The 21,343-nt window shown below is 39.2% G+C and overlaps 1 protein-coding gene across 1 annotated transcript; it reads right to left on the minus strand.

The window, feature by feature from the left end:
• Nucleotides 1-2,231: 2,231 nt before the first annotated feature.
• Nucleotides 2,232-20,587, minus strand: PTPN9 (protein tyrosine phosphatase non-receptor type 9). Its single transcript, XM_075208266.1, has 13 exons — nt 20,307-20,587; nt 17,743-17,886; nt 16,301-16,390; nt 15,054-15,190; nt 11,619-11,724; nt 10,940-11,050; nt 8,803-9,125; nt 7,642-7,732; nt 6,539-6,608; nt 5,456-5,534; nt 5,227-5,377; nt 4,249-4,456; nt 2,232-4,068 (listed from the first exon to the last, which is right to left on the minus strand). Exons 1-13 carry the CDS (start codon nt 20,337-20,339, stop codon nt 3,902-3,904), a joined length of 1,710 nt encoding a protein of 569 aa, XP_075064367.1. The 5' UTR covers nt 20,340-20,587; the 3' UTR covers nt 2,232-3,901.
• Between the last annotated feature and the right edge of the window lie 756 nt (nt 20,588-21,343).

Below are 21,343 nucleotides of genomic sequence, written 5' to 3' on the forward strand. Positions count from 1 at the left end.
TTAAATGTAATGTAATCTCAGATGAAAGACAACTTGGAATTCCCTTGTTCTTCCTTCACTGATCTGTAGTAGTCATGAAAAAAAATAAAAAAGAAACAGAGAAAACCGTTGTGCAACCTATTTAAGTACTAGTAAAACCAAATTATCAAATTAAAATTAAGTGATAATAATCAATCCAAAAGTGTTCTAATCTTTGTGAAATAAGAGTTTACTTGAAGCTCTATTATCAACCATCTTTAAAATTGGTGCATGTGAGGGTGTTTTTATCCCACGTATGCCACTTGTTGTCAAACACTAGAGGTGTTCATGAATAAACCTTTCAAATAATTTCTCATATGTGCCACTCAGGAACTTTTCATCATTGGAAATGTTACTTCAGAGTTCTTATTCATGGTATATCCAAAAAATAGATAAAGAGAGGATACTAGCGTAATATTGTTTTTAAAAGCTGAATTTATTACAATCTAGTAAACACTCACATAAAAAGATAAATATAAAACTGAAGATACATATGGATACTACTACCAGTGAAACAGATCAGATGAGCACAGTACAAGCAGTAAGTTTGATGTATTTATCCTGGGAAATAGGATTTTTACTCACTGTAAAATCTATTTCTCCGACTCCATTGGGGGACACTGCGGTACATTGGGGTATAGTAGGTGGACTAGTTTAGACACTTATAAACTTGTAAAATCCACACTCCTCCCCTACTATGCCCCTCCTCTGTCACAGTAAGCTCAGTTTTGAATAATCAAGCCAAGAGGAAAAGCCAACAAGGCAATAACCAAACAAATTAACAAAAATAGAACAGAACCATTTTCAGAGCAAAGGAAGTGTGCGCAGTGTCCCCCAATGGAGTCAGAGAAACAGATTTTACAGTGAGTAAAAATCCTATTTCCTCTTTCCTACTATAGGGGGACACTGCGGTACATTGCTGCCCCCTAAGGGAGGGATTGCTCTGGAAGGCTGTGCGTAGGACTTTGCGGCCAAAACACGCATCCGCGGATGCAAAGCCCTGCAACCTATAGAATTTTAAAAAGGTGTGGACAGACGACCACATTGCCGCTCGGCACAGCTGCTCCACCGAGGCACCATGATACGCAGCCATAATGCACCTACAGCCCTGGTGAAATGCACACTAAAGGATTTCAGCACAGGGTCAGATGCACGGACATAAGCAAAGTGAATGGTGGAAGTGATCCAGAGAGCAATGGACTGCTTCGAGGCAGGCTAACCACTCTTCTGTGCATCAAAGAGGACAAAAAGTTTGTCTTTCGAACAGAAGATGTACGATCAACGTAACACCGAAGGGCACGAACATCATCCAATAAAGGTAGAGTCTCATCTAAAGATGCTGAAAAAGGACGGTATGCTGATTCAAGTTAAACCGAGACACAACCTTCGGAAAAAAAATGATTGTTTAGTGCGGAGGACCGCCCTATCCTCATGGGAAACTAGGAATGGAGAATTGCAATAAAGTGCTCCCAGCTCTGACACCCACCTATCCGAAGCAATAGCTAGGAGGAATACTGTCTTCCAAGTAATATGACGTAGGTCTACTGAATCCAAAGGCTCAAAGGGAGGTCTAATTAGAGCCCGCAGCATGAGATTGAGGTCCCATGGTTCCATGGGATGAACAAAGGGTGGCTGAATGTGTAATATACCCTGAAGGGGAAGGAGTGTGGATTCTACAAGTTTATAAGTGCCTAAACTCCTAGTCCACCTACTATACCCCAATTTATTGCAGTGTCCCCCCAATGGTAGGAAAGAGAAACTGTGCGTATAGTATCCCATCAGTTTTCTCTCAAAGTTGTCCTGCACACTTAAAGCTCACTCGACACGTTTCAACTGTAGTGCAATCCTTTTCAAGGTAAGCTTAGCTTATTAACATTTTCCAAATCTTATATTATTACATTTGTGGTGCTAGATTTGTGTATGATCTAGAGGGAAAAGTGCTTGGCTGTCTTTTAATAGTGGAGCGCTGAAGACATCTTACAATTTTATGGTTAATTATTTTTATTCTTGAATCTATGAGAATATATCTTTTAAAAAAAAATCTATTGTGTGCAAGGCAAGTTAAGGAAACAAATGTACAACACATTTTAATAGAATGTGATATAAAATTGCACAGACATTCAAATATATATTTTTTTACGTTTTCAGATTCCTCCATCTTTTCGAGAATATAAAGAGACCTACGTAACAAAATATCCATCCAATTAAAAAAATAAACTCAGATATTTTTTTAATCTGTACAAAGCATAAAAGTACTTTACACATGAAGCTTTTTGACATACCATTATACACAATATTGATGACATGCTGTGGAGAAAGATTTCAATGTTAGAGATGACAATGCTGGTGCTGAGCATTCTGGTCCAGGTGGTTAGGTGTTGGGATGAGTGACATATTTGGTCCCCCTTTCTTTCTTTGCTGTCCCAATACCAGCTGAAGCTACATTTAGCATGACAAAGAGGTAACTTTACTGTTTCACAACGATTGCAACATATAGATATGCCAGGTGAACGTTATACAGACCATACTGTCATCTACTGATGAGCATGGAAAAAGAAGGGCACTGCTGAGCCAATATAGATTATATCACATATTCGGCTCCTGGAATTGGTCCATGCAATAAAATACTTTTTATTTTCTTCTAAATTACTGCACCATGGAATTTTGTACTTCATTCACATAATTTGCTGTGTGAACAAAGTGAAATAAGTTGATTTCACATTTTTAATAAGGTTTAAAATATAACTGCAATGAACACATACAATCAGTTGTCAGAGTTCATCTTTTTGGGGAATGTACTTTTTGGTGTTTTAACGATCATAGGAATATGTTGGTCTGTTACATTCAGAAAAAGAGATATTTGCCCCTTTCCAATTAAAAAAAATGGCACATAGATTATTATGTGCAGATAGATAGATAGAGAAACAAGTTTAGATGCCTGTACATTTATATACAAGTATTAGGACTAATGAGGACTGTAGACTGCAACAGGATAGCACAAATCCTGTTACAAATCAACCGAATTGTCTCAGTCGTCCTTCCTTACTTTATATTTGCATCTTCCACATGAGTATTTCTCATGGATGGGTCATCTCATTGGCCCAAGACACATGAACTATACCAATACAGGAGTAAATACAATCTATAGCTTTTATGATTTGTATGATCTAATCATAACCAATACAAAACATCATATGCACTGTATGCAATTATGCTCTTAGCGAGAGTAGTTTTATGTCCTCGTATATATTACAGTAGGTAATAGTTGGTTTGGGGGTAATGTGGAATGATTGACTGCAAAAACTAGTTAGGACATATCCTTATGACTAGCTGTATTTAACATGGATTAATATGGATTTCTAACTCATCCTTCTGGAGAATATACCATGTCTGTACAGTGAAGACTGAGTATGTAGCACTGTTGCCTTTCACTCTGTATGACAGTTTTAGGGCAATAATACATTTATAGGTTGGATATAGTAGGTGTGTGATGAATATACTCTATATTGTTGCCTTATTGTAATTGGGATGGCTATATACTGTCCAAGTTTATCTTGTGTGTTTGTACACATGCATATATTTAAACAGCTGTATAATATCCCTATGTTAATTGAGTATATATTGGGTATGTTTTGGCTGTATCCCGTTGTGGGTTACTTGTATAGTGGTTATGTGAAAGGTGCATAGACTATAATGCTGCTGTGCAATTCCTAGTTACAGTCAGATAGTATAATATTATTGCTTTTTCATTAGAATCATCAACTGGGATGTCTTTCTGCTTTTGCAGTACCCAGAGATAATGAAGGCTCCTGCAGCCCCTTATGTTGGTCCTCTGTTCCTTCGTGCAGGAAGTGGCACTTTTGGGCACGCCAAGGTACAAGTGTCAGCTAGCAAAGTGCTCTAAGACGGCCATGTGACAGAAGTAGTACTGCTCTGGAGTCTGTATACTCAGTGCTCTCTGCTTGCGCATGCTTCTGACGGTCTGCTGGATGTTCAGGTTTTCTACATCTTCTATCTGGGATAAACAGATATCCAGAGTACAGAAAGTACCTGCAGGGAAAACAAGATTCGTTATTATTTTTATTACTTTTGCAGTATTGTGTTTGCAGTTATATTTTATCGTACTTAAGCACCCATAACCGTCCACTACCATGTATTGTTTTACAAGATTCCTTTCCATTTCATGCTTCCATCATCCAGACACTGTGGTGTTAGTCCCAGCTAACGTACCTGTCCTTCCAATGCCTGCACTGCAATGCACCACAATGGGAGGGCCACCTGCAGGACCTTTCCATTTGTTTCCGAGCTCAAGCACCAATCTTCTCTGCTCCTTCTTCACAGCATCTCTAAAATTAATAAGAGCAGCTGCAGAACTGGGAACCCCAAAATCTGGCCAGCTCAGGAACTGCAAATGGCTGATCTTCCGTGTTTCCCGACCCTGGAAAATGGGACAGAGATGTGAGCAGTTGGGTGTGTTACAAAGATGATGGGAGAAGACAATCTGGGGAAAAAAAGTGATAGGGAAGTAGTAATTGTGGATTTTAAACAATTCATGATTTTATTTATTTACTCCCTTCATTTTAAAAGGGTCAAGCACAGAGTACAGAAATGCGTGTACAGCTGGAACAACCTTATTTTCCTTTAGTTTTTATTGTTAAGTTAAAAATAAATATAATTCATAGGGGGGTATTCAATTGTTAGCGAGTTCGCTAAAATACTCGCGCTCGAAAATTACCGTTAATACAGTAATATCTTGCTGGATTTCAGCTCGCAGCTCCCTGAGCTGCGAGCTGAAATCCAGCGAGTAAATTGCCGTATTAACAGTATTTACGTGCAGATTACCGTATTACCTGTAATATTTTTCGAGCGCGAGTATTTTAGCGAACTCGCTAACAATTGAATACCCCCCATAGAATCCAATGGAACAGAGTCCATATTACAAAAATGAGCAGAAGAGAATACACATAAATAAAGAGGCTTTAAAATGTGTTATGTCTGATTTAGAAATTATTCTAAATAGAGCATTAAGAACAACCTTATTTTGAAGCATACAGTGGAAATGCCTCATATACCCGGGGGCGAGACCATAGTCCAGATCACATGAAAAAAATGTAATCATTAAATATACATATATATTTTGGGTATTGTTTTTAGAATCTTACGATGGTCTATATAACATACAGACACACAAACACAAGGTAGCAATACCTGGCGGATGCTGAGCTCCAGAGTGCTTTTTCTGAAGTGCTGATGGTTCTCGGTGGCTTTGTTTGTGACAGTCACAGAGCCATATAAAGCTACAGACCCAGGAGAAAGAGGCCAATACTGACCACACTTTCGATGGCTGCCCTCTTCAACTCTGCACAGGAAAAGATTATTAACAAGCAGAACCCAAGATCATGCAAAGCTCTTAAAGATATTATCCCAATTAACTCACCGTGTTGTCATCACAATAACCAACACATTCTGTTCCCAAACCATTTGCCAGAAATCTTGGAATGTATTCTCCATAGGCCCTGGGCAGAAGAACAGATTATAATATTCAGATTATAACAGTAATGAAAATATAAATATAAAATATATTACATATGATTCACCTCCATGTCTCCAATAACACAGAACTCAACACCACTACCATCACCACACTGCACACCCATGCTGCTCCCCCCACATTACCAAACCAACCCATGCTGCCCCTCTACCCGTCGTCACACAGCACACCCATGCTGCCCCTCTACATGTCGTCACACAGCACACCCATGCTGCCCCTCTACCCGTCGTCACACAGCACACCCATGCTGCCCCTCTACATGTCGTCACACAGCACACCCATGCTGCCCCTCTACCCGTCGTCACACAGCACACCCATGCTGCCCCTCTACCCGTCGTCACAGCACACCCATGCTGCCCCTCTACCCGTCGTCACACAGCACACCCATGCTGCCCCTCTACCCGTCGTCACACAGCACACCCATGCTGCCCCTCTACATGTCGTCACACAGCACACCCATGCTGCCCCTCTACCCGTCGTCACACAGCACACCCATGCTGCCCCTCTACCCGTCGTCACACAGCACACCCATGCTGCCCCTCTACCCGTCGTCACACAGCACACCCATGCTGCCCCTCTACCCGTCGTCACACAGCACACCCATGCTGCCCCTCTACCCGTCGTCACACAGCACACCCATGCTGCCCCTCTACCCGTCGTCACACAGCACACCCATGCTGCCCCTCTACCCGTCGTCACACAGCACACCCATGCTGCCCCTCTACCCGTCGTCACACAGCACACCCATGCTGCCCCTCTACCCGTCGTCACACAGCACACCCATGCTGCCCCTCTACCCGTCGTCACACAGCACACCCATGCTGCCCCTCTACCCGTCGTCACACAGCACACCCATGCTGCCCCTCTACCCGTCGTCACACAGCACACCCATGCTGCCCCTCTACCCGTCGTCACACAGCGCAGCTGTTCCAAATTATATGACATATATGTAGGCGTACTTCAAATTACCTTGTGTACCAATGTACATATCCTTCTGTAGATATCCGTCCATAAAACTGGCGTTTATATAGTCTGAGCGCTAAGGGATAAAGGCAGAGCTATAACTCACTTGGTACAGAATACTCAGATATGTTTACACATTGTTTTTCTAGATCAACTTGACGTCTTAATGAGATTATTGTTGCAATGTACCATATATTGGTCCAGCAATTTTATCACTTTAGACAGGAATTAAAGCAAACTCGTCCAACATTTCTGTGAAAGATAATTAAAAGGGACAATCCGCCCTTTCTAAAGTACTGAGCATTGACTTCATATAAATTGGATTCACATTTCTCAAAATGTTCAAAGGCAAAACTATTTTTAAAACATAGCAGATAAACACTGGATAAAGATGTCAAGTCCCTAGAAATATTTATCCATAGGAAGTCTGCATATTTTTATATTTATACATTTATGTACTGCACCTCACAAAACAAATACAGGTATTGGATATTTTGTCCAGAAATGTGCAAGGAAAAAAAAAAGGTAAGCAATGCTACTGTTCAGTAATAAAGTACATACATACAACATTTTAGATAGACATGATCCTCAGGTGCCACCTTTAATGTCTGTGATCAGTCATTCTGTACACTTTACACATGGTGCACTGAATTGCTGAATAAAAACCAAGCAGTCTAGAGAATTCCATACATGAATACATTAAAGCATTGTTTGCAGGGAATGTGCATCTTTGATACAACTAATGAGGCATTGAAATCATGACAAATGAACACTAAGCCTGCACTTTTAAGGCTCAACCCTTGCCATTCTTAAGGAAGATTTAATAAAGGTATATATTGCTTTAATATTTTATTTTATTTCTAAAAAAGAGCCAAAAATCCAAAATCTGAGTTATGCTGTACTCATAAAAAAGGGACACAGACATATTATTTTGTTAGATTAACTTTTAAAATCCATACAGTAAAAGAATATAAATTTAGTCTCTGTCATAACCAGAGCCCAACAAGCAGCTCACTATGTTCATCTGTCTACATAAAATACAGATCACAAGTGTGTTACTTAAAAAGAAAAAAAAAAAAATATATATATATACACATATATATATTTACATCATGCCAGTTGACACGTTTTAATTTGACCCGTGTTTGGTCCAGGCATGGGACATCCCCATAACGATTTCGATCACGGTTCACAGCAGCTCTTAACAGAGGTGAGAGAGAAAGGTTATGGTTATTGCAAGAAACACAACGTTTTCTAATATGGCCAAGAACTAAAATGATAAAATATTGGTACATGTGCTCATTTTCTTGAATAAGTTGGTTAAATATAGCATACAAGTAGCTTCCAAAATAATCATCCTGATAAGATCAGCCTATAACCACAGAAAACATGGAAGCATTCGCAACACATTAACGGTGCATGGCCATTGAACAATCAGACCTGTTCAAAAAACCTGTCCATCATCGTAATTTATTTATATAGCGCCAGAGAATATTTGTCATTTACATCAGTCGGACCCCTTGGAACTTACAGGCTAAATTTCCTAACACACAGACAAGGGTTAATTTTGTAAGCAGTCAATTAACCTAACAGTATAGTGTTTCGGAGGTACCCAGGCACCCGGAGGAAACCCACACAAACACAGGGAGTACAAACATACTCCCTGTAATCTAGAGGACCAGCAATTGGATCAGTGTGTGTTGTTTGCTCACTTTTGAACAATCTAATAACTGTGTTTGTGACTGGTATCCACAGATAAGATTTTACTCTTCCAATTGGTCAAAATAGAATATGTATTTGCCAGGGATCAGATTGGTTGGTTAGTGATCTGTCTGATCAAACTGGTTATGAATTTTACCCTTTCAACATACAACTGGTCTGTGGTTGTGTGCTCATATTCTGTAACCAACCATTTGGGGGGGGGGAATTCAATTGGCCGCGTTACTTGAAAAAGTAACGTGGCCTGCGCACTATTACCCTTATTACGGTAATAGTGTGCGTAAATACTGTTATTACGGTAGTTTTAACGCCGGCTTTTTGTTCGCAGTTCCCTGAGTAATAGTTTTTACGTAGCGGTACTTCGGGGGGGAATTGAATTCCCCCCTATATGTTGTTTTTCTTCAGACTAAAAAGTCTTCTGTGTGTACCTCCAGAAACTCAGATAAATCCTCAAATATGTCAAATAGAATACCATACAATGACATGTACACACATCATCAATAAAACACATTCAATCTGCTTCTCCAACATCTATACTCTTGCACACTTACAGCGACACCGTGAAAGACCCCTCTGGTTCCTCATTTCTTATTGCTTCGTACTCCTCACACACTCCGCGTTTCCCTAAAGAGCCAATGTGTTCCTTCAATTGAGCCAATGTCATGCTCCCAGGTAAAGGCCTATGCATGCTCCCTCTCTGTCCTTTTTCTAGCACCAGTACCACCTCATCCAGGGGATCCGGTTTCCCTGCACGGCCAGGGAGGAGAAGGCAGTTCCAGGAGCCAGGGTCCCATGGAAGTAATCCCCCTAGAGACTCAGGAAGACACTGTGGAGGTAAGTGCTGGAGAAGTTCACTCATGCTCACCATATGTACCTGCAGAGATAGAAAAAGGTTGCAGACAGTACATATACTAGAATAAGGGGCATTTTAAAGTATGTATTATTTTAATACAATAACTTGTTAAATTTTTCCATTCCAGAAATGATAATTATCATGTAATTATGACTCTGTAAACAAGGCAAGGGAATGTTTCTGTTTTCAGAATAACAGATTAGGTGTAGAACGGCACAGGGGATCAAACCTCCAAATGCAAAATATTGTGCTAAGCAATGTTTCATATTAAACACATACACTCACATGTAGTCGACAAACATTAGTCACTTAGTAGGACACTAGGCCACCAGGTGCAGCTAATATGCATCATAGCATTGAGTCAGGAGGGATGTAGCATCATTCTTCCACAACAGTTACTCAAATGACTACTGGGCGACGGTGGTGGAAAACATTGTCTGAGGAATTGTTCCAGGATATCCCATAAATACTCGATTGGGTTCAGATCTGGTCACTGAAAATGCCATGACACCTACTCATCAAATCATTGGGTAACCGCTAATGTTCTGCGGATGGGGGATTGTTATCCAGGAAGACACCCATTCCATCAAGAAGAAATGCTGTAACATGGGGTGAACTACCATTAAGTAGAGAAGAGCACTTTGCTTCCTCTCTTGCACCCAAACCATGCCGGGAAATTTCACCCCATAACATTATGACACAGGCAGAATTCTATATTGTTGTAAACAGGCACTCAAGGCAATAGAGTTCTTTAGGGTGATGCCACACATACACTTATCGAGAACAAGGCGAAGGATGATTTATTCAACCATGCCACCTTCCTCCACCCTACAGTAGTCCATTGCTTGTGCACTGACAAGTGTGTTAAGCGGTTTATGCACTACAACCTGTGGAGTTGTTTTTATCATACTGGTTGCCCACACTACAGCTTGAAATTTGCAGTCAATCTGCAGTTGCTCACTGGTTTTGCACTTCAAGTTAATGAACAGATATCACTATTCCGTAGTGTCCGCTCCCACCCACTGTTGCCCTTGGTGAAGATGCTTTACATGCTGACATGACCTTAGAGACAGTTACTTGAAAAACAGTTGAGACGTCTTAGCCACTGAAGTTCTTGCCAAATGTACCCCAACAATCACTAATCTCTCAAAATCACTGATAGCCATGCTATACTTAACTATAGGCAACCAAGACAGTACAGCACCTTTATACATTACTCGGACCATGTTTGGTTGTCAATTGCTTTCAACATACTTTGGTGTCCTTCTTTTATCCACATATTTCCACTTTTTGTACTCTACCAGTATATACTGAAATGTATAGTGGGTGCAGGAAAGTTATTAGAACACTTATAAATCCTTTATGCAATATTCACTCCATGATCATCACTGCATAGAATATATTTTACTTACTTCACACTTAAAGCCATGGGTATTTTGACAACTTATATTTGTTAAAAGATGTCAAACAGAGCTAAGTTATCTGATGCACTCTGCAATTCATTGATTTTATCTGTGACTAATGCGAGGTTTGGGTTCCCAATCATTGTCTCTCCTAGCAGTCTGTATTCTTGGGATTGTGAAATATGTAGTTTCCATTAAATTACACGGCTTCTAAGATTTCCACTTTGTTCAAACTGGATCCATATAATAAATAACAACTTATTCAATATTTTACAAACTTACCTATGCTCCTGGGAGCTGCCCAGAAAAAATTAAAACGTGTAGTCCGTAGGTAGAGTGAGCCATGGTAAATATATCAGCGACGCATAGCAGTGCTTTCTAGATATCGGACATTACAGATTAGTTAGGCTAACAACAGTACAGTGCACTTACCCTCTCTCTTAGCTTCTCCTTCAGTAGTAAACTGATAATGGAATAGGGGACTCTGAACCAGACCGGAGGGGAAACGATGTATACTTTCTTTAGACGGGCAGGAAATGCTCCCTAACATAAAAACACAGATATTGCTCACGTACAGATAACAGGGGAAGCAATCTCAGCAGGTGGGGCAATGGTGTTCAGTAAGCTTATGTCAGGCTGAGTAGGAGTTTGCCAGTATCCTGAAGACCACGGTGCAGAAAAGTAAAGTACAAGATGTGAGGTGCAACAGGGGATGGAAGTAATGCAACTTCCTCTCAGTCTGTCAGGAAATTCAATGTCTTGTTTACAGGGTTAATGTGGACAATGTGATATGTACAGTCAGATGAAGTGAAGCTTGAAGTAGGACAATTTAGTTTCTAAAAATCAGGAAGTTGGAACGCCCACAAAACAAAAACGTTTCCCTGGCCATAAATACCACCCCAGAGTTGCAATTACAGAAATGTATTTCCACTATTCCTAATAGTGCAAGTGCACCAGGTGTCCTAAAGAAAATTAATATTTTTAATTAAGGATCGACTGTGGCAAAAACAATGACTTTCCTGGGAAAACTGGGCCACCCAGGAGCCCTAGTTCGGTGTTGGATTAATGGGATGTTCAGCAGGGCAAATGGATGAATGGAGAATACACTCACCCTCAGCAGGCTCAAGATCTTCTTGCTTAATTCCAGCTCAAAGTTGCTGTACTGACTGCCCCCCATATCATAGATAAACACCAGGCCATTTCTCTGTGTGTCGACACTGCAGCGAGAGTGCACTATGCTAGTCTAGAACTGAACACATACTGCTTGCTCGGATATTGACACACTAATCACTCACATCCCCAAGCTGACAATTCTGAGAGGACATTTTAGAATTACATGCTGGTATGGGAGTCCAATAGTTTAATATGTACAGGTAACTATGAAAATAAAGGAAACACTTTCATTACAAGAATATTGAAAACAAGTTTTATCACAGATGATTATGGTCCAATTGTGCTTAGGGTCATGTATATGCAGTGCAGCCCAGTTGCCTAATAATTTGTCTGCCATGACCAGAGGAAAGGAGTAAATGTTTGGCAAGAACTATGGTAATGAAGACTTACTAAACTTACTAACGTTTCATAAGGGATAGTGGCCAAGTTGAAATTGGCATGGAAGACTGAAGGAAAGACATTACAGGGTAGGTAGAGGATGAAAGGGATTTGGCACAAGTAGAGGGAAAGTATAATGTTCACATCCCTCCAATAAAGTCCTAGACATTTAAGCAAAGGGACACTGAAGACGCTCTGGGGGGGTTATTGTGGCCCACTAGCCTAAAAGACACTTTAGGTTTCCTTTATTTTGGTAGTTACCCGTCAGCCCATTCTCCAGCCTTAGTAGCCATACTTTGTAGCATGCCCTCATGAATACATCATGTTACTAAGAAGTCGGCGAGGCCAACAGAAGCTTGCATACATTATAAAGTGGACACAGATACCAAAATATAGTTTAGTATGTAAACAAAACAGACACATTTTTTTTACTTTGTATCCCATTTTTCTTCCAGCAGAACAGGGTTCTTCCTAATGTTGCATCCAAATTATTGTGGAGCATGGCACCAGTTACTGCGCATTATCCAGACAGGGCAGTTTGGAGACGCACTCCTCACACTGGGCTAGAAGCAAGGAAACTTACATGTGACACTCAGGTCATCACAAACCTAAGACAGGTCAACAGGGACCGTTGGGTACACGTGGTGTAACTCGATTAGTGGGTCCTGGCTGCTCATTCCTCCACACCTCTATAGTTTGCTATGCCTATGCATCTTGGGAGTTTGCAAGGGGCTCAAATCTACTCTACAGTATATCAATGTGAAGGTCAGACAATGCTTACAAATGTCAAATCCGTAGTTTGTTTAGGACTGTAATGGTATTATAAGAAAATAAATATTATCAATGGTAACGGAGTCCCTGAGATATTTGTCTAATGCCGAATACGTGTTTGGTTTTCACTTTGTGTTAAACTTGTTTAATGCTCATATTAATATTAGAAAAATTACATATTAACAACAGCATAAATAAATGTATTCTCCTGTTATTAGTACGTGTTCATTGTCTCAACACTTAAAAAGTCTACTGAGAGAAGTGCTTACATCCAAACAGCACTGCCCAGTGAATGCAGAGGCCAAAATGTCATGCTCATTAAAGGTCATTGCACATAAGCACTTTATATGTAGAGCTTTACCAGCCAACAAAACACTCTTGGTAATTGTTTTAACATTTAAATATCTGTTTAAACAACTTGCATGGTGTCATGTGGCCTATTTCTACTCTTCGCTTTAAAAAAATTAAAATAAATAATAATAATAATAATAATAATAATAATAAATAAAAATAAATCGCTGCATGCAGCCTTTACAGCCTCCAAGTGAAGTTCTTCAAGTATTTCTCCTGCCACACAAGTAAATAACTGCTGCTCAAATACGGCACAGATATTATTTGTATGTGTCTCCATGTTAGCAAGGAACAATATAGAGTACTTTTCCCTGGCTGTTTCTGGAACACCAGCCCTAAACAAAGCATCATATCTCTACTAACACCACTACTACAGTGGGAAGACACCACTGCTGTGCTGATTATTTTAATATGAATTAATATACCACCTCTTTAATATGACTGCTCTTCTGACCATTATGTGAATGGGATAGGGAATGTATTTGCTGCATCTGAATAACTGGCCTTACACAGCAAATAAAAATGCCATTTATAAAATCATTGTATTACTGACTAATAATAATTTAAGGGTTATAAATAAATATGTTTGTCATGCTTTCTGTTCTCACTGTGCACACGTTGCTACAGGCAGGTAGTGACTCACAGGTTTGACCAGACACCTTATATCACAGCAGCTCCAACGACTGCACTCAGCTATTTGATCCAACTCAGACCCCATTAGGACACTCTCCTAAATATGTGGGAGGTTTTATCTCTCTGTTTTATATTGTGGGGGTAATAGTTTCTAACAAAGTTGCAGTGGAATATCAGGTGTCACCGAATACTGTGGATCATGTATGTAAATTTCAATTTTGGGGTCCAACAGCGTTTAAGACATCTCTAAGGTGTGTACTGAGTGCACCAATAAAGCAATTCAGGTGAAAAAAATAAATAAAAATACAACTATAGGATCTCTAAGGAACATATATGGTGGTCTCATACGCTGCTAAATCAGCAGCCTGGAGTGATTTCTAATATCAGGATAATTGCTACAAGTTAATCTCATTAAACACAAAGATCCACTAAGGTTTTAATCTAGAAAACTATAAAAGGTGCCAATTAATTGTTGTTATTTGTCTGGGTGAGCTATATGGGTTTCCTGTTCTGTATACAGGGGGTACTGCTTTTGTGTATAGTGACTTATAATTATAGTTGGTCTTCTATTACGGTATAAATTTATGTGCAAATATAAATACTGTTCTAGACACAGTCTTCCAGAAATTAGAACCCATGTATATTCTAGTAGTCCATGTAGCTTTGGATTGGTATTTTAGTTACACAAAAGAAATCTTTACTGATTCTTAAAACCTTAACATGATTTGAAGGGGCCAACCGATTGACATTAAATTATTTTACGACTTTTACTATTGAAAGGGCCACTAAACCTAAAATGCGTAGGGTAAAGACGTTTTTCAGAATCACGCTAGTTTTCTTGTCAGTAAGGCTAGTGGAGGTCATTGCGTCTCTGAGCCTACAATGACCGATAACCAGAACTCATTCTGTGGCAGATGGGATACAATACAAATACAAGTGCTTCAGTTCCCTACACACAGTGCAAGTCCCGGTTTGTGGGATGAACAGATATTTTGAGAACGCAGCCTATAAGTTATCTAGGACCCAATACGTCATTCCATCACTAGTTCCTAATGAATGTATATGCCACATTCCCATGTATATTGGATCAGCCGACTCCACTGTGTAGAACCGAGGTGCTTATGGAAACTGTATTATTTATATTTGTCAATGGGTTTGCATATTAGATGTATTTGTATTTCAGACTTGTGGTCCTTTAATATATCTACTATAGAACACGCAGTGTACAATCTGCTCTCACCTCTCCACCGCGCGGTCCAGGAGGTAGAAGAGGGCCTGCAGTACCGTGTGCTGCACCTCTCTACTGTTCTTTCTTGCTGGGTGGTGAAGCTTGGCAGTGAAAATGGCAATGGAGGCTCCAGATGGGGCACGTACACTCTGGGGAAGTAGAGAGGAATTGAGATATTACTGGATAAATAAAACGTATTGGTGATTGCAACATGAACAATTTTGTGATCCTTGTCATTGTAGGTTTCCAATATGCAATACATTGTGGCGTATAAACCGCTTCAGGGCGAAGGACAAGTGAGACTCATACTTAGCACACAAAGGATTCAAAAGAAGTTTAAACTATACTTTGCCGTTAACCACAGCTATTTTCTGTTGGTGGTCAATGAGGAAGGGGGAGGAGCTTAACAACATTGCTGTGATTATGTCATTAAACCCCATCTCCTTACACACCGCCTACAGAAAAATAATGAAGAGCCAGGGGACTCCCCTCTTTCAAGTAAGGAACCCCCTTATCAGTTATTGTCTGGTGATCACAAAAATACCCTACACTACACAAAGCTTTAATAAGTTCAGAGAGGGGGCTATTATGCAGATCATTCAAGACTGTGGAAACTAGCAAAAAACAACAACATAGTTTTCAAATAAAATCTGCACTAGAAGAAAATGTGCAGAATTCTGCTTTTTGGAAAGATAAGTTGATGCCAAGGTAAGAACCACAAAATATTTCTTGGTGGTTCACATCCTTATCAAAGGGCATATTGTGAAATAAATCACCAAATAGAAGTTGGTTCTTGAGGCACTCCAGTCCACTAGTAATGTATAATGTAATGTAAAAACAATTTTATTAAATAATATATTTAAAACAATTGTTGTCTAACCAGAACTCAAAGGTTGGCGAACATTTTAAAATCCAAATATGTGAAAAGGTATGAAAAATAAGTGTAGATAGAAATTTCTTTTTTTATTTTTTTTTTGTTTATATTGGGTCACATCCGTGCAATATAATTTTTTTTAAAAAAAAAACCACATCTTTTTGGCCAGTGTGGTAACCATTTTTTTTTATTTTTTTGCAGCAACAAGAGGTATATGCAAACTAATGGTATTTATGATAGTCTTCTGGGGAAAAAAAACAAGGTTAATTTGTGTGGGTGCCACACAAACAAACTACCGATATTGATGTTGGAATGTGACCAATCTAAAAAGTGCCAAAACAGGCTGAGCTGAGTGAAGTGGGTAAACTATAAATACACCTCTCACCAGCACAGTAAACTTGCCACTCAACAGCTCAGACAGCAATGGTTCCTGCAGGGGATTCAGCTGGACAATCCCTTCTCTCTGGCGCGTCTCCTAGCAGACAGACATATACATAGTAGTTGGCAAAAGTAAACCACAAGTAGGTAATACAAGCATACTATAAAAATAGCTAAAAAAAAAATAAAAATGTATTATGCTATACAGAGTATATGTTCTACAGCAATGTTGTTATATACGCAACATCTACACAAAACAAATAACACTAACATTAAGGGGGGTATTCAATTGACGGCGTGATCGCCGAAAATCGAGCGCTCTAAAAATATTACCGTTAATACGGTAATTACTCGCAATATTACCGTATTAACGGTAATATTTTTCGGGCGTGAGTATTTTAGCGATCTCGCTCACAACTGAATACCCCCCTAAGAGTTTTACTTTTGAATCATGGTTAAATTCATGCAGAAGATCACCTTGAAAATGTTTCATCATTTGCAAAGACCCTTAAAGTGTGCATGTAATAGAGAGGGCAGCAACTGTGTATTGAACCAATATTTATGGGAGTTAATTCAACAGTAAATTCTAACATCACAGAGGCACCAGTTCCTAGGGAATTGGCATACTGCATATCTATTAATACTGGGTCAGAAAACAAAAGGGCCGTCATCTGCCAGCATATGAGTGAAATGCAATAAATGTGCTCTCATTAGAGCATCCATACCAAAACCATGCAGCTTCTGAACAACATGTATCTCAGTAAAAATTACAAGTAACATGCATTAAGTTGTTCTCTTCTACCTCACATATGCTCATCAACACTTTTTGATTTAATACCTGTATAAAAAATTACATGCATGCCTCTGCCAGGTCAACAATAACATATGACTCCCGTTTATGAAATGCAATCTTTCATTCAACATTCCAAGAGTCACTAGTCTGGGTTAAGCAGAGTAGGTAACGCGTGCTTACTCAACACAAAGGCATTCTTTAATGTATGGGAAAGGTAACACACCTTAATGAGGCTTATGTAATAAGGAACTACAATGTGCACAAATGTCATGTGACCTATAGCAACCAATTAGATTATAACTGCAGTTTTGTAGAAAATGAAAGCGAACATCGTCCTGGTTGCTACAGGTTACAGTAAACATGTACATATTGAACTATGTTATTAAATAAGCCCTAATGTGTACATTTGCCTCATCACAGCCAGTGCTCTGTGCAGGAAACTACAACAGTGACTTCCACAAATTACACCATCAGCCTGAGAAAAGTGGCAGCAAACACAACACCCAAAATTGTGACATGAATATTAATTTTGTTCTCAATCTGTGAGAAATAATTTAAAATTCTTTGGAATGTATCACAACTTATTAGGGAGATGTATATACATACAGCATATAGCAAAGTATAAGTAAGGCAACTGTGACAGTATCGCTCCTTACTCTGTATGAGTGGAACAGTTCAATTGCTCGCACAACATCAAATTTTCTTGCCATCAGAAATTTCACTGCAACATCCCAGGGGAGAGGGGACACGGAGTGGAAGGAAGTCCAGGAATTCATCTCCTGCAGGAACCGCTGGGTGGCCTGAAAGCAGGGATAAGTAAAAATATCACAGACTGGAAAGGCCAAGGAATGACACAGCAGAGTAAATTAAATGAGGAGACAGGAGAATGGATGTACAATTGCAGAACTGAAAGTATGAGGAAAAACAATTGGAAGTTGTGAATATCTTACTTGTTAACCTTTCCAGCCCTACCAAGTGAAGCTGGATGAGCCATGATTACATGTAGACAGACAGAGCCCTTTGCACATGCGTAAATAGTCAGATTTTGCAAACATACGCATTTTTTATGATGGGTAAATATTCCCACTTTAGGTTTTATGCACAAATATAAATGCAATATAATGTAATATGCATGTTTATTTTTAATACATGTCTTTTTAAAGGTAGGATTTGGGCACATGCCACACAGGATTTGAACATTTTGCATTTAAATTTAGATATGCACATCAAACTATTGAAACATACTTCATGCATATTTATAAAACACGGACTTTAGGATAAACCTGCATTTTCACGGTCCTAGGGTTACGAGTTTGACTTCCAAACAAGGCCTTATCTGTGTGGAGTTTTTGGGCTAGATTTACTAAGCTGCGGGTTTGAAAAAGTGGGGATGTTGCCTATAGCAACCAATCAGATTCTAGCTTTCATTTATTTAGTACCTTCTACAAAATGAAAGCTAGAATCTGATTGGTTGCTATAGGCAACATCCCCACTTTTTCAAACCCGCAGCTTTTCTCGCCACTTTTGTCTGGATTTCCTCCCACACTCCAAAACATACTGGTAGGTTAATTGGCTTCTGACAAACACTAGTGTGTGTTTGTTGTAAAGAATTTAGAATGTAAGCTTTAATGGGGCAGCGACTGATGAACATACATTTTCTCTCTACGGACCTGCCTGATTGGTGGCACTACATAAATGAGAATGATAAGAATAATGATTTATATACATGTGAATGAGCTAGGAGATGGCAATGGCATGTACAAAAAGCATAACTTTCCCATGAAGGATAGATAGGCTTGGATGTGCCTGCAGGGAGAAAGAGCAAGAGAATAAAACACATTCTAAAGATTAACATATTGGTTGATTACTGCCCAGTGGGAAACTATAAGATTTAGCAGATTGTATACACACATGGTGGCTAAATCGTCTCAATTGCTGCAGTCTGTCTTAGTTGCAAGTCACTTCTTTTTGGTTGCCAATGACCTTGGTACACATGCTGATGTGTGTCACTGGACGGCTGGATATTCTTTTATTATAATTCATTTGACTATTAATAGTTTGGGGTGGGTTTCAACTGGATAGAATAGTTGGGAGACTGGCCAAAATATATATTATACATGACAACTTGCAAAACTTCTCCCGGTGAGAGAAAAGTCATGTGACAGGGGTTAAGAGGGGGCGTGGTGACTTCACTATAGCACCCATTGTAAAATGCTGAAATTCACGGCAGTAAATAACGTGGGCAGGGCTTAATGACACAATTAAGCCCCGTCCTCACCATTTAATGCCGTGACCTTCGGCAAATCCAGGTTTGCCGCCCGGACTCCCCGAAATTCGGGGAATTCCCGGGAGAGTAGGCAAGTATGAGATGTATGAGATTTATTAATCTAAATAATATACATGAAATAAGTGAAATATTGATTCTTAAATGTATTGCAATCACAATCTCTTAATCCTCTGCAGCATGTTATGAAGGAGGGGATTCTCTGACAGATAGCAGAGCAGCTTTGCATAAATGAACTGTGTGGATTGGTGGATTCATAAGCCAGTGAGTTCATAACAGCTACAAGTGCAGTCTAATCATTTTTATCTCTATCAGATCCTGTCAGGAAACAGTCTTAACCATCCATGGTGGAGAGGCTTTATATATCTAACGGAGTAGGAAGGTAATATTTCTACTTTTTTAATAGCGCTGCAGTGGAAAGTTAGGCTAACGTTGAACAATATCATTTATCTTCATGGCACGTATTTGAGGATTTGGTGTTTTTCTGCTATTTTTGTGTTTTTATTTAAGGGTTACAGTGTTCTCTGAAGGTTATTTAATAACAATCTGCAACTGTGTAGTAGACCATTGCAGACAATAAGCAGTTGCAATAACTGATTTAAATAAATAAATAAAAAAGCAATTAGCTGACTGCACTTTTTAATGCATTGCATGCTGTAACTTTGGTCAGGACAACACTAAAATGAATTTTCTAAAGCAAAAACACTTCTTTCTGCCACTTAAAATGTAGAGACAGCTTGGATTATATTGTTAGGAGACTGTCTAGGAATAATGAGTTAATTGCATTAGAAATAACATGTTTCAGATCTTGCATGGACAGTAGTACATGGAAATTTTATTTATTATATCTAAACTCATCACGTTCTAAACAAGACCAGTTTTACATTCTATGTAACCCTCTACATGCTACAATGTAACAGATGCACCGGATATTACCTGCTCCTCTTCTTGAGTCAGAGCTTCCGCCATGGCTACTGCTCTTACTGCACAGCTCCTACTACAGGCTGGGGATCCTGCGAGGCCTGCCTTGTGACTAGGCCTGGCTGGCAAACATATACAGTGGTCACAGATGAGAAAGCAAATGATTTGCGGGTAGGCTGCAGTAAGTACACCCCCACAAGAAAATAAGGAAGGAAAGCTCAAGCAGAAACTATAATATCAACGGGACATTTTCTGCCCAGGGGTGGGGGAAAAGGAAGCGGTCATAAAAAATAGGGAGAGATGCAAAAGAAAGCCACAGGCGCCCTCTAGTGGCAGCCGGTAATACTGCAAGAGAAAGAAAAGTTCCATATTTTAACCTCCTTGTTGTCACCACAATGTAAACGTAAAGTATCAGAATTTACAAAATGTCTGACGAAGAAATGGGAAATACATTTTTTGCCTTTGAATGTTACTGAAAATGTTAATGTGTGACCTAAATCAATTATTCACCGGATTCTTACATTTTACACAAAGTGAGAGACATCTTGAAATGATAAATGGGCAATATATTTTAACCTAAATCAGTTCTAGAGTCAGGATTTTTTTTCAGTGTGGCAGCTGACATGATGTTCTCTCTCAAAGGAAGATATTGTGTTGTGTGTGAGAACATCCCATAATTATAGTGATGCTGGTTGTCTTTACATGTTTTTAATTGATATAAACAAACAAAAAGTAGTTAAAAAGTTTGCTGTAGTGTAAGTGACTGCTGTCAGTTTATTTGTTCTTCAACACAATGAGGCCAGTTCAATTCGGCTGTGTTATTCTAGGAATAACGCGGCCTGCACACTATTACTACTAGTATGATAAAAGTGCGCAGTATTACCATTAGTACAGTAATTTCAAAGCTGATTTTTGCTCGCATCTCTCGGGCCAAAAGTAAAAATCTGGGTTAAAATTTCTATATTAAAGGTAATAGCTCAGTGATTATATATATATATATATATATATATATATATATATATATATATATATATATATATATATATATATAT

This window comes from Mixophyes fleayi, chromosome 4 (assembly GCF_038048845.1).
Source record: "Mixophyes fleayi isolate aMixFle1 chromosome 4, aMixFle1.hap1, whole genome shotgun sequence".
Classification (NCBI taxonomy): domain Eukaryota; kingdom Metazoa; phylum Chordata; class Amphibia; order Anura; family Limnodynastidae; genus Mixophyes; species Mixophyes fleayi.